The sequence below is a fragment of the Oryx dammah genome, unplaced genomic scaffold, assembly GCF_014754425.2.
Source record: "Oryx dammah isolate SB20612 unplaced genomic scaffold, SCBI_Odam_1.1 HiC_scaffold_5, whole genome shotgun sequence".
Taxonomy (NCBI): domain Eukaryota; kingdom Metazoa; phylum Chordata; class Mammalia; order Artiodactyla; family Bovidae; genus Oryx; species Oryx dammah.
In genome coordinates, this window is record NW_024070189.1 from 102,986,900 (window position 1) to 103,006,484 (window position 19,585).

The 19,585-nt window shown below is 53.2% G+C and overlaps 1 protein-coding gene and 1 long non-coding RNA gene across 7 annotated transcripts in view; one reads left to right on the forward strand and one right to left on the reverse strand.

Annotated features, from left to right (window-relative positions):
- Nucleotides 1-3,852: 3,852 nt before the first annotated feature.
- On the reverse strand, nucleotides 3,853-6,903 carry LOC120864292. Its single transcript, XR_005721159.1, has 2 exons — nucleotides 5,286-6,903; nucleotides 3,853-4,150 (listed from the first exon to the last, which is right to left on the reverse strand). It is a non-coding gene; the product is annotated as an uncharacterized LOC120864292 (long non-coding RNA).
- A 4,564-nt stretch (nucleotides 6,904-11,467) lies between these two features.
- CRTC1 (CREB regulated transcription coactivator 1) overlaps nucleotides 11,468-19,585 on the forward strand; it is an 84,997-nt gene continuing 76,879 nt past the window's right edge. For all 6 annotated transcript variants that reach the window (XM_040241194.1, XM_040241196.1, XM_040241199.1 and 3 more), the window contains exon 1: nucleotides 11,468-11,664. In XM_040241194.1, the coding sequence (XP_040097128.1) occupies nucleotides 11,539-11,664 (126 nt within the window). In that variant the 5' untranslated portion in view covers nucleotides 11,468-11,538. The remainder of the gene's footprint in view (nucleotides 11,665-19,585) is intronic.

A 19,585-nucleotide genomic window follows, 5' to 3' on the forward strand; every position in this document is an offset into this window, starting at 1 on the left:
AGAGGCACGGCCCCTTCAGGGGGGCAGTTAGAAGCCTTTGCCAGCTGTAAGTCCCCCCTAGCTCAGCTCACACCTTAGAACATCTTGTCCCCAGTGAGCTGGCAGGGATGGCGGCACGGAGCAGGGGGTGGGGTGGGGGCTGCCGTATCTAACCGGGTCGATTGTGCATAACCGTCTGGGCTGGTTCATGGAATGTTCCGGGGGCCCCCTGCCCCTCCCTCTCCATACCCACCCACGGACCCCCCCCATCCCCAAAGAAAGGAAAATTATTTTTCGTATTGTAAACTTTAAACACGAAAAAGCTGTTTTTAATTTAGCAGAAACTGGCTTGAGTCTTCACTCTTGTGCACATTTGTGTCCTTCAGAGAGAGGCAGAACATGCGTGCACATAGACACGCAGACCCTCACACGCACACCTGCATGCAGGCATCTGACACACTCATCCACGTGGTCACGCTCACGCCCACAGGTAGCCTGCTCCTAGGCTTGCGCTGTGCACCCACGTGCTCGCTCACGCAGTTACACACACGCTCCAGGACCAGCCTGCCTCTCCTCCACACAGCACCGTGCAGAGGTCTGGAGCTCATCACCCCGTCACCTCCTTCACCTTTTGCCCAGGGCAGCTCGGGCACGTAGGGACTGAGTATGTGGAGATCCCCTCGGCTTCCAGATGTCCTGCTTCCCTGCCGTGGCTCTGGATGCGGCCGGCAGGAGCCTCCCTCCGCACCTGGGCTCGGGCTGTGGGAAAACGCCCTCTCCCGGGACGGTGGGATGGAGGCCCGAGAGAGGGAGGCCAAGTGTGACTTCTGGGGCCTCACAGTGAGCGAGGGCCAAGGGGGCCTCGGGGGAGCCGTGTGAGGTGGGAATCTGCCCCAGACCTGGCTAGTTTGGAAACCCGCCCCTGGCTTCATCTCTGAGAACGCAGCCCCAGCTCCTCTGTTCTCACGGGCCCTGGAGAGTTTGCTTCTCATGGTGGAGCCTCGGCGCACGGGTTTTATTAGGGGCACCTGGCCATGTATCCCGAGAGGCACAGCCTGAATGTTTGTTGCACAAATGAGAGCTTTAGGGGTGGGGAGGTAGGAGCAGAGCCTGTCTGGCTCCAGCATCCATGGGCATGATGGGCCTGCAGATCCTAGGGGCAAGAGGGCCACGAAACCAAGCTGCTGCTCACAGTAAAGTTAGTTCTTATGACTGACCCGTGCTTGTTGCCATCCTAGTGGCCATTTCACCCCCCTCACCAATAGAGCCACGGTTTGGTGCCCAGCCTCAGGGGTTAATTTAGGATTTGGCTGAGCCATTCTTGGCAACGTCTTTTGTGGGGGTTGTTGATCTGGGCATGTTTCCCAGTTCTGGCCAGCAAGTTTTAAGGGGGAGTCTGGGGTTGGGGTTTCTGGACACAGGAGAAGTGCTGTTGACCCCCTCCCTCCCTTATTATTTCCTACAAGGACACAATGCCAGGAGCTTCTGCAGCCATCTTGTGGCCGTGAGGAGCAAGTTAAGACACACACAGATATGCCGCCTCCCAGAGCCCTGAAATCATGGGGGCACCAGTCCCACGCTGGAACCTCTAACCTCCAGACTTCTTTTTATGAGAAATCACAGTGTCTGTGTTGCTTAAGATACTAGTGGTCAGATATTCTGATAATTGTAATTCAAACAGTTCCAAAATTATAAGTGTAACAGATGCTGGGGTTTCCCCATCTTATGTAAGTCAAGGTTTTAATTTGCAAGTAACAAAACACTGGCCAATTTAAATAGCAAGAACGTGCATTGGAATGCTGTTCAGTTCCTCACAAAAGTGGCAGGAAGGCTGGAAAACCAGGCTCAGAAAACAGTAGAAGTCAAGAAGGCGAGGGTGATCAGCTGAAATCATGCCGGGAAACTTGGTGAGGTCATTCCTCCCACCACCACAGAATCCAGATGCCTCAAATGGGACTGCCACTGGCACTCTGCCATAGCTGCCCCTGGAAACCAGATGCCCCTGCCCCAGTGCTGTTTCTTTCCATCGCTTGGAAACGTGCTGTTGGCCCAGCCCATGCCCTGTGCCAATGCATTAGCTGCCCGGGGGTAGGGAGAGTTAATACATCAGTGTATTAGTCAGCTACTGCTGCTGAGTAACGAGCAAGCCCAACTCTCAATGGCATGCAAACATAAATATTTTTTCATATATCTGTGACTCAGCTTGAGGGTAGGGTGTCTATTCTGGGCTTCCCGTGGCTGGGCAGCTCTGCTTCCAAGTGCAAGACTGGGGAGTAACTGGGATGCTCAGCTCCACCTGCCTTGCATCCTCCTGGGACCAACAGCTTGTTAACCTATGTTCTCCTCCTACAGTGGTGCCAGAGGGCAAGTGGGATCAGGTGAGGCCTCCTAAGACCCAAATTCAGAAGTCTTGTGCTGTCACTTCTACCCATATTCCTTTGGCCAAAGCAAATAATGTGGCCAAGGTCAAAATCGGGATTGGAGGAATATCCCCCACCTTGTGCAGGAGGAGTGCACAGCAGGGTGGCGCAGGGCAGCAGAACATGAGACAGATGGGAAGCAGGGGCCTGTCATGTGATTGATCATACCACTGGCTTTAAACATTCTTCGCAATTCTGTGGTGCTTTCAAACTGTGGTTCTGGAGAAGACTCTTGAGAGTCCCTTGGACAGCAAGGAGATCAAACCAGTCAATCCTAAAGGAAATCAACCCTGAATATTCACTGGAAGGACTGATGCTGAAGCTGAAGCTCCAATATTTTGGCCACCTGATATGAAGAGCCGACTCATTGGAAAAACCCTGATGCTGGGAAAGATTGAGGGCAGGAGGAGAAGGGGGTGACAGAGGAAGAGATGGTTGGATGGCGTTACCAACCTAATGGACATGAGTTTGAGCAAACTCAGGGAGATGGTGAAGGACAGGGAAGCCCGGCGTGCTGCAGTCCTCCGGGTTGCAGAGTTGGACACGACTGAGCAACTGAACAACAGCCGTTGGCTTTGGAGCCTCTGTTGTCAATGGGGGAGCAAATTCCCATGATGGAGACTCCCCAGCTTCCAGCTGCTGGGCCATCAGAAAGAAAAGTCAGCTGTATCTCTTCTGCAGACACTATCCCTGAGAAGGTGGGGAACCCTCCTCTTTTACTATTGAGTAGATTGGGGCTGTAAGTGTCCTGAGCTTTTAGACAATGGAGGGGGCGCTCTATGTGGGGAGTTCAGCCGGAGCTCACCCAAACCTCAGGGCATTGTGGGGTCATTGCCCCAGATATCCCTTCAGCATGGTGGTTACAGCAGGGACTGGACTGCTAGCTCTCCTCCTGCCCCACCATGTCCTAGAGCCATCCCCCCGGGTCCCTGCCGCTCCCCAACTCCAGCCTTCTCAGCAGCCCTACCTTCCACCCCTCACTCAGCCTGGGTCCTCATCTAACCTCTTATTCAATTGCGTAAGGAGCGAGCTCCATGTCTGACATTTCTGACTTCCCATCGCGTTCTTCCCTTTTGCTTCATAATCAAACCTGGCTCCTGCTTTGCTTTTCAAAACTGTCTGAGGAGGGCCTGGTTTGGAAGTCAAAGACAGGCCCTGGATGGTTTTCCTCTTTGTCTTCCTGCTCCAAATGGCCTGAGTTCACCTTCAGCAATGTGGGTACCCCAGATTGACTAAGATTCCATATAAGGCAGTGCAGAAAAGCAAGCCATGAAAACTAACATCTCGAGGTAGGGTTTTGCTTCCCTAACAGTGACTGAATGCTTGCAAGGAAGCAGGCACTGGGCTAAGGGCTTTACATGCATTATCTATTTAATCTCCTCAAGAACCTACTCTTGATGCCGAAAGCTCAGCTTCTCTATCATCAGTGCTGAATTGAATCTCTGAGACAGAGTTTTAGGTGAAGTAGAAAAGGAGAGCTTTGTTACTTTGCCAGGCAAAGGGGGACACAGTGGGCTCCTGCCTCGAAAATCTACATGTCCCCACTTAGAGAGGATAGTGAAAAGTTTTACAGCAATGGTTCAAAGAAGGCGTGATCAGCTTGTGGACATTCTTCTGAGGGGTTGGTCGTGAGGTGAGTGGGAGTCAGCACAATCAAACTTGAGGTTCCAACTGGTCTGGGGTCTGCATGCTTGAGGGCAGCATACTGTCATCCACTGTTAGCTTTTCCCACCTGGAAGGGATTTCAGTTTCTGCAAAACAGTTCAAAAGAGGGACTTCTGTGGTGGTTCAGTGGTTAGGCATCTGCCTGCCAATGCAGGGGACATAGGTTCGATCCCCCGGTCAGGGAGAATCCCACATGCTGTGAAGCAGCTAAGCCTGGGCACCACAGCTACTGAGCCCGTGAGCCTAGAGCTCATGCTCTGCAGCAAGAGAAACCACCACAATGAAGAGTAGCCCCTGCTTGCTGCAAGGAGAGGAAGCCTGTGTGCAGCAATGAAGACTCAGTGCAGCCAGTAAAGAAAGAAAGAAAAAGAGAGACCTAGAGAGCTCCCTTAACCCTGCTGCCATATGAGATTGCAGCAAACACAGACAAACAAACAAAAAACCCAGCTCCAACATGTGGTTGTGTGTATCCCTGCATGGAGAGCCACGACCTTGCCCCAAGCTTGCACTCTTTTCTCCCCCTACTGTTTGGTGGTGTCACACTGCATACGGGATCTTAGATCCCCAACCAGGGATTGAACCCACTCTGAGCAGTGCCTTAATCTGGACCCCCAGGGAAGTCCCTGCACAACTGCTTCTCTCCACTGTTTCTCCCTTGCCTTGCATCCCCTCCCTTTCCTAATTAACATGTTCTGGAATCTGCCTGTTGGAACTCAGGGAAGGTCATGCAGACTGAATGAAGCCTATTTCCTGTAATCAAACAAATGGGGGTCACAAAAAGACTTTTGTGCACAGGAGCCCCACAGCACCCTGCTTGGTTTCTGAGGAGCGCAATTATCCACATTTCACATGGGAGCATAGTGAGGCTCATCGAGTGAAGTCACTTGCCCGTTGTCACACAGTTGGAGAATTGGCAAGGGCTTGGGCCACACAGAAATGCTCAGAAACTTAGGTTTTAATTCCACTTGTATCTAGAAGCTGTATTTTGAGGGGTGCTGTGGTGTGGATGCAGGGGAAAGGGCATTCTGGGAAGGAAGACAGCCTGTGCAAAGGCCCTGAGGCAAGATCAGCAAAGTTGGATGGAGAGCACGAGAAAGGGAAGGGTGGGAGAGGAAGCTGACAGAGAAAACAGGTGTCCAGGTGGAGTTATGGAGCGTAGCAGAGAAAACTGTTTCATGGAGGCAGCAAGAAGTAGCTTATTTGACTTGCCTCTGAGCTTACATTCAGACGTGTTCTGTAACTCAAGTGGAGCTTCTTAAGAATGGGATACTCCCAATCCCTTTGGATCAGGGCTGGCTGGAGAAGGATCCATGGCTGTGTGAGTCTAGAGGAAGGCACAGGCCTGCTTTGGGGTCAGGAATGGCTTTCTGGAGGAGGGGACATTTGAGGTGGGTTTTGAGGGACAGATAGGAGTTTCCTAGTCAGAAAACAAATCATTCAACAAACACATCCTAATGCCCTGTCTCGGCCTAGTTTTGTGTTAGCCCTGGGGATCCAGGGAAACAGAAGGAACACAGATGAATATAAAATGCAGCCTAAAGTGCTCAGAGCCATCCACAAAGAACAAGCTTTAGGAGTAGTGAATTGGGTGTGTCTGTGTTCTTTCTGCGTCCCACAGGAAATTCAAGCCCTGGAGCATATTAGCTGGGTGAACATGCTTTTAGCTTCCAATTTCTGCTCAGTCTATAGGGGAGCAGACAGTACCCTAAGACATAGCTGCCTTCAGAGAATGGGATGGTCCTGGGTCGTGAGATGCACATCCAAGGGTACGCTGTAGATAGGGCCCTCGGGGAGGGTCTGTCAGAGGAGAGCCCTGAAAGATGAGAAGGTGCCAGCCATGAAAGGATCTGGGGAGAGAGCAGTGTGGGCAGAGGCAACAGCGCATGCAAAGATCTGGAGGTGGAACAGCACAGAGGCTGGGGTGGCTGGAGTGAGGGAGCAGGGTGTGCAAGGACCCTGTGAGCCACTGGGAAAATGGTGGACTTTTTTTCCCCCTTGAATGTGATATGGAGCATGCGATCCACCCCGCTTTACAAAGACTGTGAGCTGCTCCAGAAGTCCTGCCTGGGCCACACTGCGTGGCGGAAACTGCCTTTGATGAAGGGAGAAAGTGAAAACATCAGGGCTGGGTTCTGCCTGGGTCACCAGACACCCTGGCCTCACCCTCCTCGGGGCTGGGGGTCAGTGGAGTAGGAGGAGGGCTTGGGTCACTGTCCGGCCATTGCGCAATAAGCAGCCTTGTGGCTCCCTCTGACTCATCACTAGGGTTTCGGATGGATCAAGTTACCGCCAGGGTGTGGGGTAAATGGGGGTGAGGAGGGCACGCACAGGCCCCTCACCTCTGCCCTGTACGCATGGCCTCTTGCTGTGGCTGCTGTTACCCCCCAAATCTTTTCTCTTGCATCTTTCTGTGCAGAAACAGGCTTAATACAGCCACATGTAAGTGATCAGGGTAACCAGCATTTTTTGAACACTTATTATGAGCAAGGCACTTGACACGTTAACCTCATTTAAACCTTACAAGACCCGGTGTAGAGAAGGAAGCTGATCTCTTCTGTCAGGTCTGAGTTCTAGTCTTGGTCTGGCACTTAACTGGCTATGGGCAGCTGCTGTCCCTGCTCTCTGTCACTATTTCCTCTCCAACCTCACAAGATAGTGGCAGGAACTAAAAGTCACATAAATAGAATGCCCAGCCCCTTATCTGACTCCCAGAAGCTCCAGGCTCAGTGCTACGGAGAGAAGATGGATTTCAAATCGACTTCAGTATAAAAGAGAATGGGGACTTCCCTGATGGCTCAGTGGTTAAGAATCCACCTTCCAATTCAGGGGACTGGGTTTGATCCCTAGTCAGGGAACTAAGATCCCACATGCTATGGAGCAAATGAGCCCTTATGTCACAACTACTGAGCCTGCATGCTTTGGCGACTGTGCACCACAATAAAGAACCTGCAGTCAGCAATGAAGACCCAGTGCAGCCTAAAAAAAAGAGAGAGAGAGAGAATTATTGGTTCATATAACTGAAAAGGCAGGAGTGTCTAGCTTCAGGAAAGTGTAGATGCAGGAATTCTGACAGTATCTCTACCGCTGGTCCTGTCTGCTTTTGTGTGGCTGCACTCTCAGGTCACCTCCCTCTTTATTCTTCTGTTTTATTTACTTATTTACTTCCAGCTGTGGTGGGTCTCCACTGCTGTGCAGGCCTTTTCTCTAGCTGCGGTGAGCGGGGGGTACTCTTGGTTGCAGTGTGCAGGCTTCTCTGCAGCGGCTTCTCTTGCTGCAGAGCTTGGGCTCTAGAGCACAGGCTCAACAGTCGCGGTGCATGAGCCTAGCTGCTCTGTGGCAATGTGGCATCTTCCAGGACCAGGGATCGAACCCGTGTCTCCTGCACTGGCAGGCAGATTCTTTACCACTGAGCCACCAGGGAAGCCCCACCCTCTCTCTCTCTCTCTTTTTTCTTTTGTCTGTACTTGTGGTGTGCTGCTTGCAGGATAGTTCCCTAACCAGCGCTTGAACCCAGGGTGTTCAAGGGAAAGCACGCCATCCTAACCATGAGACCACCAGGGAAACCCCCAGGCCTCCTCTCTTCAAGTGGTGACCTCTGGCTCTGCAGTGAAAATGAAAGTCACTCAGTTGTGTCTGACTGTTTGCGATCCTATGGACTATACAGTCCGTGGAGTTCTCCAGGCCAGGATACTGGAGTGGGTAGCCTTTCCCTCCTCCAGGGGATCTTCCCAACTCAGGGATCGAACCCAGGTCTCCCGCATTGCAGGTGGATTCTTTACCATCTGAGCCACCAGGGAAGCCCAGAGGTCTGTGTTATCCTTCAGATCAGCTACCCAAGCAAAGACAGTGCTTCTCTTTCCCATGCTTCAAACAAAAATTCCAGACTTGTATCTCATTGGGCAAACTGGGTCACGTGCCTGCCCTCATCCAATCATGATGGTCAGAGCAGTGGCTCGGATGATGGGCCAAGACTTTCAATTTTAGGGGGAGACTTTGTGGGGAGAGTGAGCCATGAGACCAACTCTACCACAAATCAGGGACTGAAAGTTAGGAAGTGAAGGGCAGGTGGTTGTCAATACCCCAGATAGGGGGCAGATACTTAGTAGGCAAAAAGGCCAGAAGTCCAAGAAAGTGCTCAAAACAATATGAACAAGAAGGATAAAAAGAGCAGTGGGGACTTGCCTGGTGGTCCAGGGGATAAGACATTGAGTTTCCAATGCAGGGGGTCTGGGTTCGATCCTCGGTCAGAGAACTAGATCCTACATGCTGCAAAGAAGACCTGGTGCAATCAAATAAATAAAAATAAATATTAAAAACAGAGCAGTGGCAATCCCCAGTTCAGTTCAGTCACGTCTGACTCTTTGTGACCCCATGGACTGCAGCACGCCAGGCTTCCCTGTCCATCACCAACTCTTGGAACTTGCTCAGACTCATGTCCATCGAGTTGGTGATGCCATCCAACCCTCTCATCCTCTGCCGTCCCCTTCTCCTGCCTTCAATCTTTCCCAGCATCATGGTCTTTTCCAAGGAGTCAGTTCTTCGCATCAGGGGGCCAAAGTATTGGAGTTTCAGCTTCAGCATCAGTCCTTCCAATGAATATTCAGGATTGATTTCGTTTAGGATGGACTGGTTGGATCTCCTTGCAGTCCAAGGGACTCTCAAGTCTTCTCCAGTACCACAGTTCAAAAGGATCAATTCTTAGAAGGACATGTGCTCGTTTCCTCCTGCTAGAACTCCAAAATTACACCTCGCTGCTGAACAACCATTGAGAGGAAAATGTTGGATCCCACCAAAAAAAGATACCCCATGTCCAAGGGCAAAGGAGAAGGCCCAGCAAGATGGTAGGAGGGGCAAAGTTGCGTTTAGAATCAAACCCCATACCCACCAGAGATGCTCAGAGGGCTCAAACAAAACCTTTTGAGCACCAGGTCCTAGAGACCCCACAGAGACTGAGCCAGACCTGTGTTTGAGTATCCTGTGGAATTACAGGTCAGCAATGGCCTGCCGCAGGGGCAGGGGCTCTGGGTGCAGCAGACCTGGGACACACAGTGTGTGGCATAAGCCCTCTTGGAGGAGGTCGCCATTAACCCCACCAAAGAGCCACCGACCGGACGACCCACAAACTGCAGAACAATTACACCAAAGAAATTCTCGCAGTGGTAAGAAAGTTCCAGGACCCACAACAGAGTTCCCAACCTGGGAATCTGGCAAAGGGACTGAGAACTCCCAGAGAATTTGACTTTGGAGACCAGTGGGATTTGACCACAAAACTTACACAGGTCTAGGGAAACAGACTCTTGGAGGGCACAAACAAAACCTTGTGTGCACCAGGACTCAGGAGAAAGGAGCAGTGACCCCACAAGAGACACCCAGACTTCCCTGTGAGTGTCCAGGAGTCTCCTGCGGAGGCGTGGGTTGGCAGTGGCCTGCTGCAGGGTTGGGGCCACTGAGTGCTGCAGTGTATGCATGAGACCTTCTGAACGAGCTCCCCATTATCTTTATCACCTCCACCATAGTTTGGTCTCAGGTCAAACAACAGGGAGGGAACACAGCCCCATTTTCAACAGAGAATTGGATTAAAGATTTACTGAGCATGGCCCTGCCCATCAGAACAAGACCCAGGTTCGACCCCCTACAGTCAGTCTCTCCCATCAGGAAGCTTCCATAAGCCTCTTATCTCTATCCATCAGAGGGCAGACAGAATGAAAACCACAGTCACAGAAAACTAACCAAACTGATCACATGGACCACAGCCTCGTCTAACTCAGTGAAACTATGAGCCATGCCGTGTAGGGCCACCCAAGACAGACGGGTCATGGTGGAGAGTTCTGACAAAATGTGGTCCACTGGAGAAGAGAATGGCAAACCACTTCAGTATTTTTGCCTTGAGAACCCCATTAACAGTATGAAATGGCAGTTCCCAGAACATTCCAAATTAAAATGTGTATGTGTATGTATTTAATGTGGACATTTCATTAAAATGTTACCAGATGTAAATAAAAGCATGTTTGGAAAACGTTGGTGTCCCCCTATGATTTCCATCAGTGTCCCCTCCAGCCATCCCTCGCTCTGGTAAAAAAGTGTGCTTGTTATGAAATTACAGGTACCCCAAATTCCCCTGGCTGCCCCTCCTGATTTCTGCCCTGCCCATACCCTGAAATCCCTAGAGCCTCCTGAATATAAACTTTCAACACTGGTGGTTTTGGTCCCTCTGCTTGGGTAGGAACAACTAGATGTCAGAGTCCCCCCCTCCCTAGGTCTGCCCCCACCCCAAGGTCACTGGGGAGACTCTGCTCTCCCTTTCACTGCTGGGTCTGGGTGGGGTTTCTGGACCTGTCCTTTAGCACCCGATGAAAAAGCTGGAGTTCCTTGAGTAAAACTGGACTGGAGAAATTCGCAGAGAGGAGGCCGGAGCTCTGTAGTTTCAGTTTTCCGAGCTTAAGGATCCAGAGAATAGGGACTGGAGAGGGGATAGGAATAGGGAAAGAAAGGTGTTAAGGATGACACTGGGATTTTGGGCTGGTGGCTGATCACACCTCCCAAACCATGGTGACCACAGGAGCCTCCTTTCCTAACAGCATTCTCCTCTAACTGAAAGTGGCTCAGCCGTGTCCGACTCTTTGCACCCCGAGGACTATACGGTCCATGGAATTCTCTAGTCCAGAATACTGGAGTGGGTAGCCTTTCCCTTCTGCAAGGGATCTTCCCAACCCAGGGATCGAACCCAGGTCTCCCGCTTTGCAGACGGATTCTTTACCAGCTGAGCCACAAGGGAAGCCCACTCTCCTCTTTACCCATTACTAGCTTTATTTTCCACATCACATTTCTCTCCATCTGAACAGTTTTTGGGTTATTTATTGGTGGGTTTTGTTCCCCTCTCCTCGACTGTGCACCCTATGAATGCAGGGACCACGTCTCCTTGCTCATGCCGTTTCCGCAATATGCTTGGCATACATAGGCATTCAAAAAAATGAATGAATGCATGCATGGATGAGCAATGCCCTGAACTGGTGTCTGAGCGGAACTGGTCCGAGCCGAGGCTCAGCCTCGAGAGCTACCTGTCCTTGGAGTGGGTGCCTGCTCCAACCTGGTGACCTGGAAGGACCTGCCTCGAGGAGTCACTCTCTTGGGGGCTCCAGCGCCCCAGTCCGCTCCCGGACCATGGCCAACAGCCAGGCAGCCGCTGTCCAGCGGGCCAGGAGACGGCTCACTGCGCCTGCGCCGAAGTCCTTGCCCTCCGGCTCCCACCTCCTCTTCTGGCCTCGGAGCTTGCCGCCGAAGCGCGCGCATGCGCCATCGCCCCCGCGTCGCGCGCCTCTCCTATGCGCACGCGCCGCTCTCACGCCCGCCGACGCGCCTGCGCACTGCCCGCCGCCCGCGGGTCTGGCCGGCGCTTGCGTGGTGGCACCGGCGAGTGGGGGGGCGAGGAGGTGGAGGAGGAGGAGGAGGAGGAGGAGGAGGCGGCGGCGAGAAGATGGCGACTTCGAACAATCCGCGGAAATTCAGCGAGAAGATCGCGCTGCACAACCAGAAGCAAGCGGAGGAGACAGCGGCTTTCGAGGAGGTCATGAAGGACCTGAGCCTGACGCGGGCCGCGCGGGTAAGGGGGCTTCCCTCGCCGACCCCTCTGGGCCCGAGAGGGAGGGAGGGGGCGCGTGTCCCGCGCGTGCACGGGGCAGGGGGCGCGCGGCGGGGGCGGGGCGCGCGGCGGGGGCGGGGCTTGGCACGGCCCAAGGAGACAGGTGTCCCCACGCCCCGGGCGTCGTGGGCGGGGACAGGTGCCCCCACATCGTCGATACCTGAAGGGGTACAGGTGTCTCTCTATCTCCGCTACCTGAAGTGGGGGACAGGTGTCACCACGTCACGGTTACCTGTATGAGCAGGAGCCTCTGCCTCATTACTAGTTGGAGGGAACAGGTGCCGCTCCAGCATTGTTACCTGAGGGGGGAAGGTGTCCCCACATTGCTACCTGATAGGTGCTTTTATATCACTGCTCCCTAGGGGCGTGATACTGAGGCGCTTGAACTGGGTGCTGCTTGCAAGCATCACTGTTACCTGGGAAGCTGGGATAGGTGCTCCTATATCATTGGTACCTGAAGGGGACAGCTGCCCCCTCACCTTTGCTACCTGGAAGGACAGGTGTCTCTCCATCACTGTCATCTGTGCACTTACTCCCTGAGTGTTGGGGGAAGGACAGGTGCCCCTACTTGCAGACCTGAGGTGGGATAGGTGTTTCTCCCTTTTGGATATCTGAGGGAAAGGTCTGGCGCCTCCCGTGTGGGGACCTGAGTGGGGTCAGGAAGGCAGATTGGGCTCAGTCTTGGAGCTTGGAGTGGCGACAGCTGCCCCTTCCCCAATGCAGCCCATATGGTGGGGACCAGGTGTTGTTCCTCCCACAAGGACAAGGGACAGCTGGCCACAGATGGCCCCTGGCCCCTCAGGACCGGGGTGGAGGGACAGTTCTTCGTAGATGGTGGATGCATTTGGTGTGCAGGGGCAGGCCAGCTGGCCTGCCAGCCTCGCCTGGGGAGCCGCTGTGGGCCTGGAGCAGGGGCTTGGTCGTGGCTGGGCTTGGGGGCCTGGCTCTCCTTCTGGGCCCCAGCTCTCTGGCAACCGCCGTGAAGTGCAGACTCCTTGGGTCTCAGTGGCCTCCTTTGTGGAGTGTGTCTTGCAAGCCCTTCCTGGTGGTTGAGGGAGGGGAGCATGCTTTGCACAGGTGGCAGTAAATCTCTGCTTTGATCCTGCGGAGGGATGAGACCTCCATGCTGCACCCTGGGGCCTTGGGGAGGGGTTGAGTGGGAGCTACAGACACCTGCTTCACTGGTTTCTGGATTTGGCATCTGCGTTGACTGTCCTTGGGCTTCCCTGGTGGCTCAGATGGTAAAGAATCCGCCTGCAATGCAGAGACCTGGGTTCGATTCCTCAGTCAGGAAGATCCCCTGAAGGGAATGGTGATCCACTCCAGTATTCTTGCCTGGAGAATCTCATGGACTGAGGAGCCTGGCAGGCTACAGTCCATGGGGTTAGAAAGAGTTGGACCCGGCTGAGCAACTAACATTTGACTCTTCTAGGCAGGTCCGCTGTAGCTTTGTGAGGTGAGCCTCAGTCTCTGATTGCTCAGGTGGGATTTTGGGGTGACGTTATTTTTTTTTTAATAAGTTGCTTGTTTCTCTTTGAGATCTTGACCTTAAGACTAGAATGTGTATCTCCATTTCCATGCATTTGTTCAGCACGTATCAATTGGGTGCTCACTGTCGGGCAGGTCCTGCCTGTCCCTGCTCCAGGATGTGACTGGTGAATGAATGAATGATAGTGTGCACCCTGAGTGTCCTCCATACGTCAGGATTTCTAAGGACAGGCGCGTCCACTTCATCTTGTCTCCAGCAGGCAGCATGTCCTGGCATGCAGTAGGTGTCCAGTGTATGTGGTATGACAGGAAGAAGGGGTCACACTCATTTGTGGCAGTCTTCAGGTTTCAGCTGTAAGGTTGGAAATGAATCATTGTTGAAAACATTTCTTTAAAATAACAGCTTTTTCAAGATATAGTTTGTGTATCATATAATTTACTTATTTGAAGTGTATAGTTCAGTGGTTTTTAGTATATTTACAGAGTTGTGCCATCATCACCTCTGTCTAATTCCAGAACGTTATCATCACTCCCATAAGAAGCTCCTCACCCGTTAGCAGTCACTTTCCATTTGCTGCTCCCCCAGCCCCCTGGCAGCCACCAACTTTTCTGTTTTTGTGGGTTTACCTGTTCGGGACATTTCATATAAATGGAATCATACAAGATGTGGCCTTTTGCGTCTGCTCTCTTTCACTCAGTGTAATAACGTGTTTGAGGTTCATCCACGTTTTAGCATGTATCGGGAAACTTCTTTCCTTTTTATGTGCTAAGTCGCTTCAGTTGTGTCTGACCCCCTGCGACCGTAGCCCGCCATGCTCCTCTGTCCGTGGGATTCTTTAGGCAAGAATACTGGAGTGGGTTGCCATGTCCTCCTCTTCTCTTTTTACGGCTGAGTACTATTCCTGGATGTGGACAGACCACATTTGTTTATCCATTTATTGGTTGATGGATTTAGAGATTCTAAAATATTAAGTTTATTTATTTTGGCTGTGCTGGGGGTTCACTGGGGCCCGAGGGCTTTCTAGTTGCGGTGTGCGGACTTAGCTGCCCCACAGCATGTGGGATCTTAGTTCTCTGAGCAGGAATTGAACTCGCAGCCCCTGTATTGGAAGATGGCTTCTTAACCACTGGCCCATCCGGGAAGTCCCTAGAAAAGCTTTTTCAAGATTTGCAGACAGCGGTTCCCTTGGCCCCCGGTAACCATTGCCCATCTCTCTGTTGGCCTCCTTTACATTGGAAGCTGGCGAGGTAGGGTGTGCTTGGGCCCTGGGCAGAGGTGAGCTTATACTAGGTTTTTACAAACAGAGCAGTGCTCTCTGTTGGGGGTAGTTCTGTCCTAGGGGACACTGGGCAGCGACATTTCTGGTTGTCTCAACTGGGCAAAGAGCAGCTACTGGCGTCTGGTGGGTAGAGAGCAGGGGTGCTGCCCAGCACCCCACAATGCACAGACAGTGATCTAGCCGCAGCTGTCAGCAGTGCCAGGGCCGAGAAGCCTTCGGTTTGGAGGAAACTCTGTGTGGGCAGGGGCGTGCGAGCTATGTGCCTGGGCAGATAGTTCAAAACCCTGCGCCCACCGTGGGTGGGCCTTTGCCTGCGCCTGAGGCTGGGCTGGCAGGCTGGTTCCCACCCGTTCCCGGGACTGCCTGTGGCGCGCGGTACAGCTGCGGTGTGTGGTGCAGGCGAGCCTGCTTGGGGCGGGTCTCCTGCTGCGCACCCCCCGTGGCCGCAGCCTGCTGTGCTGCCTCTGCCTGCGGTCAGCACAGGAGCTGCCGCGCCTGCCGCCTCCTCCTCCCGGTCAGCCCGTCTGTCCCGGAGCGAGCGGCGCCACCCGTGTCGACGTTTGTCTGCTCGTGGTCTTCTGTGGTGATGGGTGTGCCCACCGAGCCTCCTCCTGTGACAGGGTGGTCAGCAGGTGTTGAGCCTGAGGGCCCGTCCGTGCCATCACGTTACTCGGGGCAGGGACCCCAAGGGCTAGGTCGGGTCGGGGGATGGGGAGTGAGGTCCCCTTGCGAGCAGCAGGGTAGAGGGGTGAGTGCGTGAACCTTCCTTCCTCATCCTTGGACTTGTCACGTGCAGCCTGATGTGCAGGGAGGGCTGTGACACTCTACTGTGTGACTTGGGGCAGGTTTCTTAACCTCTCTGGGCCTCAGAATCCTGATCTGTGCTTACTCCACAAAATGACATTTTTGCTTGCCCAGCATATCCCAGAGGCAGTGCTAGATACTAGGGTGGTTGCTGTTCAGTAGCTAAGTCATGTCTAGCTCTCTGCAGCCCCAAGGACAGCGGCACACCAGGGTTCCTTGTCCTTCACTGGTCTCCACTATCTTCACTCGTGTCCATTGAGTCGGTGATGCCATGCAACCATCTCATCCTCTGTTGCCCTCTTTTCCTCCTGCCTTCAGTCTTTCCCAGCATCAGGGTCTTTTCCAAGGAGTCAACTCTTTGCATCATGTGGCCAAAATATTGGAGCTTCAGCTTCCAGTGAATATTCAGGGTTGATTTCCTTTAGGATTGACTGGTATGATCTCCTTGCTGTCCAAGGGACTCTCAAGAGTCTTCCCCAGCACCACAGTGGAGCCAGCAGCATACTGAGCCATGTGAGGACCGTGTTCTTGGAGAGGCAGCGTGGTTTTAGCATGGGACAGGAGGGACTTGCTCCAAATAAACAAGGCAGATGCTCTCGGAGAGAAGCAAATCCATGTGCTAGGAATGGCTAGGGTGGGAGGCTGACGCTTGGACAGTGAGACAGAGCCCCCCATGCTGGGGAGGGTTGTCCCTTGTGAGGGAGGCAGGTGCAGAGACCCCAAGGTGAGAAGGGCTTGGCACGGTTGAAGCTGCATGTTGAGAGAGAGGAGAGATGAAACCGGCCCCTGAGCGAGGAGCCCTGGGAAGATTTGCGATGGTCAGTGGCCTGGTCCTTTGCTTGTTTTTGTAGCAGCTTTATTGAGATATCATTCCCAATACGTTCTGACCAGTCACTGAAGCTGTACCATCCAGTGGTTTTTACCGTATACACAGAGTTATATAACCATCACCTGTTGACTTTAGAACATTTTCATCATCCCAGAGAGAAACCCCGTCCATGGGACTTTGCTGGCTTTCCAGTGGTTGGGACTCCACACTTCCAGTGCGGGGGGCACAGGTTCAGTCCCTGGTCGGGAAACCAGGATCCCACATGCTGCTTGGCACAGCCGAAAAATGAAAATAACAATGAGAATAATAAAATATTTAAAAAGAAATACTTAGAAAAAAAAAAAAGAAACCTTCGTCCCCATGAACAGTCACTCCCCAAGCCCCCGGCGATCACTGATCAGCCTCCATCCCTGTGGGTTTGCGTGTCCTGGACGTTTCAGAGAAATGGGATCATGCAAGATGTGGCCTTATATGTCTGATGTCTCAGACATAAACTCGGTATGTTTCTGAGGTTCACCCATGTTGTAGGGTGTATCAGGCCTTCCTTCCCTTTTAAAAAATAGTGGTAAAACATACACAACACGCATTTACCGTCTTAAGTGTCATGAACAGTTTGGTGGTGTTACATGCTTTCTCCATCATCTTGCTTCATTGCTGTTTTCTAAAAAATTATCCATTTCTGGCCGCACTGGGTCCTCGCTGTGGAGTGTGGCTTCTTGCTGTGGTGGTTTCTCTTGTTTTGGAGCCTGGGCTCTAGGCACGGGGCTTCAGGCGTTGTGGTGCACGGGCCTAGTTGCTCCGCAGCACGTGGGATTTTCCAGGACCAGGGATCAGGCCCGTGTGCCCTGCATTGGCAGGCGAATTCTTTACCACTGGAACACCAGGGCAGCCCCGCCTCATTCCTCTTTAAGGTGAATGATACTCCACTGTGTGGGGACACCACGTTTTGCACACCCATTCATTCACCAGGGGACACCTGGGCTGCCCCCGCCTTTTTGGTCATTGTGAATAGTGCTGATGTGGGCGTTCCTGTCCGATGGCCTGTATAGACGCAGGTCTTCCTTTCCGCTGGGTGTCTGTGCCGTGGAGTAGAGTTGCTCAGTCAAGTGGTAACTCTCCATTTGATCATTTAAGGATGCTTCGTGTCTTACCAAGATGGCCAAGAACTGAATGGGCAGGAGAGGTGAGAAGGGAAGCAGGCAGAGGGTGAGAGGCCGCTGTTAGCCTTGGGCTGGAGAATGGAGAAGGTGTCCATGGCAGTGACCCAGAACAGTGGGTATTAGTGATATTTTGGCAGCAGAGGTGACTGAATGTGTGGGTGGATCGGATGTGGGAGGTGAGGGCAAGGGATGCCAGCGGCTCAGGACACAGGAGGCTCTGCCTGTGACCCATCACTGAACATCCCAGGGAGCAGCGCCTGGGCCAGGAAAAGCCTGCCTGCAAAGCGGTCCATGGGGACCCGGCAGGGGCTGCTGGCTCTCGCTGTGCCGAAGGCGGGCGTTCTCCGGGTCCTACCCTGTGACGGGGGTGGCTCTGCACAGGCTGTTGGGAAACCAGGCCCCTGGGCCGCAGCCACCACGCAGTGGTGTCTTGGGTTAGCTGAGCGTAGAGGCCGCCCCCAGTCCTGGCCTCCGTCCTGGCTCTGGCACTGTTTGCCTCTGTGCCGGCTGCTTCGAGTGTCTGGTGCCATCTGCAGCCTTGACATACACGCATGCACGCAGGACTCGCCGAGCTGCTCTGTGGAGAGGATGGGATGCACCGTTGCCCGCCTCCAGAAGGCCCCGGCAGTCTCCGTGCTCTCCAGCTTGTGAGCTGCCTGCCCAATAGTGGGTGGCATGGGGGCCTTGAAGAAGATAGGCCCCATCCTGCCCTCCAGAACGTGTGAAGTGAAGTGTTAGTCACTCAGTCGTGGCTGACTGTTTGTGACCCCACGGACTATAGCCTGCCAGGCTCCTGTGTCCATGGGATTCTCCAGGCAAGAATACTGGAGTGGGTTGCCATGCCCTCCTCCATGGGATTGTCCTGACTCAGGGATGGAGCCCACATCTCCTGCATTGCAGGAGGATTCTTTACTGTCTGAGCCACCAGCAGAGCCCAATAACCTGTGAGTATCACCGATTTCTGAAAAAAGTCTCTGCAGATATGAGTAGGGTAAAGATCTTTAGATGAGCTTGTCCTGAATTTATGGTGATCGGATGACTGGCACCCTCATGAAAAGAGGAGAAGACACAGACTCACTTGGGAGAGGCCGTGCATGATGGAGGCAGAGATTGGAGTGTTGCAGCCATGAGCCAAGGATGTGTGGAGCCCCCAGAAGCTGAAAGAGGCAAGACAGGGTCCTCCAGAGGGATTGTCGCCCTGCTGACACCTCGATTCTGGGTGTCTGGCCTCCAGAATTGTGTAAAAATAAATTCCTCTTGTTTTATGCCCCTGCCTTCCCCTCATTGGCAGTCGTTTATGATGGCAGCCCCAGGACACTTTTCCCTGGGCTGCAGAGTCTGAGTGCCTTGCGGAAGCTGCCTTGATGCAGTGGGCGTTACGGGTCACCTGCAGACTTGCACACTTGTCTTTCTCTGGCAGCTCTCTCGGTCATGTTTTCCTCAAGTGGACCTGTCATTTCACCCGTTGTCAGAAACTGGGGCCTCTCACTCTGAACTGGGCCTGGCGGTGATAGTGGACAAGCCGGAAAGACAATAGCAGGAGTGTGGGCCCTAGGGCAGGAGGGGTGTCGATTGGCAGGTGGGATTTAGTTCCCTGACCAGGCATCGAACCTGTGCCCTCTGCATTGGAAGAGTGGAGTCTTAACTGCTGGACAGGCAGGGAAGTCCCAGGAGAGGGCATCTTGTTGTCAAGGAGCTGACCAAGAGTGCAGTCAGAGTCGGGTAGGGGATGGGAATTCCCTGGCAGTTCAGTGGTTAAGACTCTCTGAGCTTTCACTGCTGAGGGCCTGGGTTCAATCCCTGGTCAGGGAACTAAGATCCTGCAAGCTGCCCAGCGTAGCCAAAAAATAAATAAATAAATATTAGAGTGTGGCAAGGGTGCAGGATGAGGATTTTGGGTGGGTGGGTCACATTTGCTCTTTGCAGGCTTGGTTCCTGCTCCATGCTGGGCACTGGGTGGTTTTTGCTCACCCCCTCCTGCCCCCTCTGCCAGCCCACGGAGAAGAGGTGTCTTCTTTGCCTGTGGGCCAGTGGGACAACTGAGGCCCAAAGCTGCATCCCAGTTGGGAAGAGACAGGACTGGTGTTCAACCCTGGGATGAGCATGTACGATATGTCTGAAACAAGGAATTAAGAACACAAACTGGAACCTTCTGTTGCTCACAAGAGTCTACTTGGCCCCACTTGGGCCATGGTTTCTCTGAAAGATGACCGAGTTTCTCCAGCCACACCCACATTTTTCTTTTGACTTGGACCCTGGAATCCATATTTCCTGCCATTAATTGTCCTTGTCTTGAAGGCAGCAGCCTTGGGACACCATCA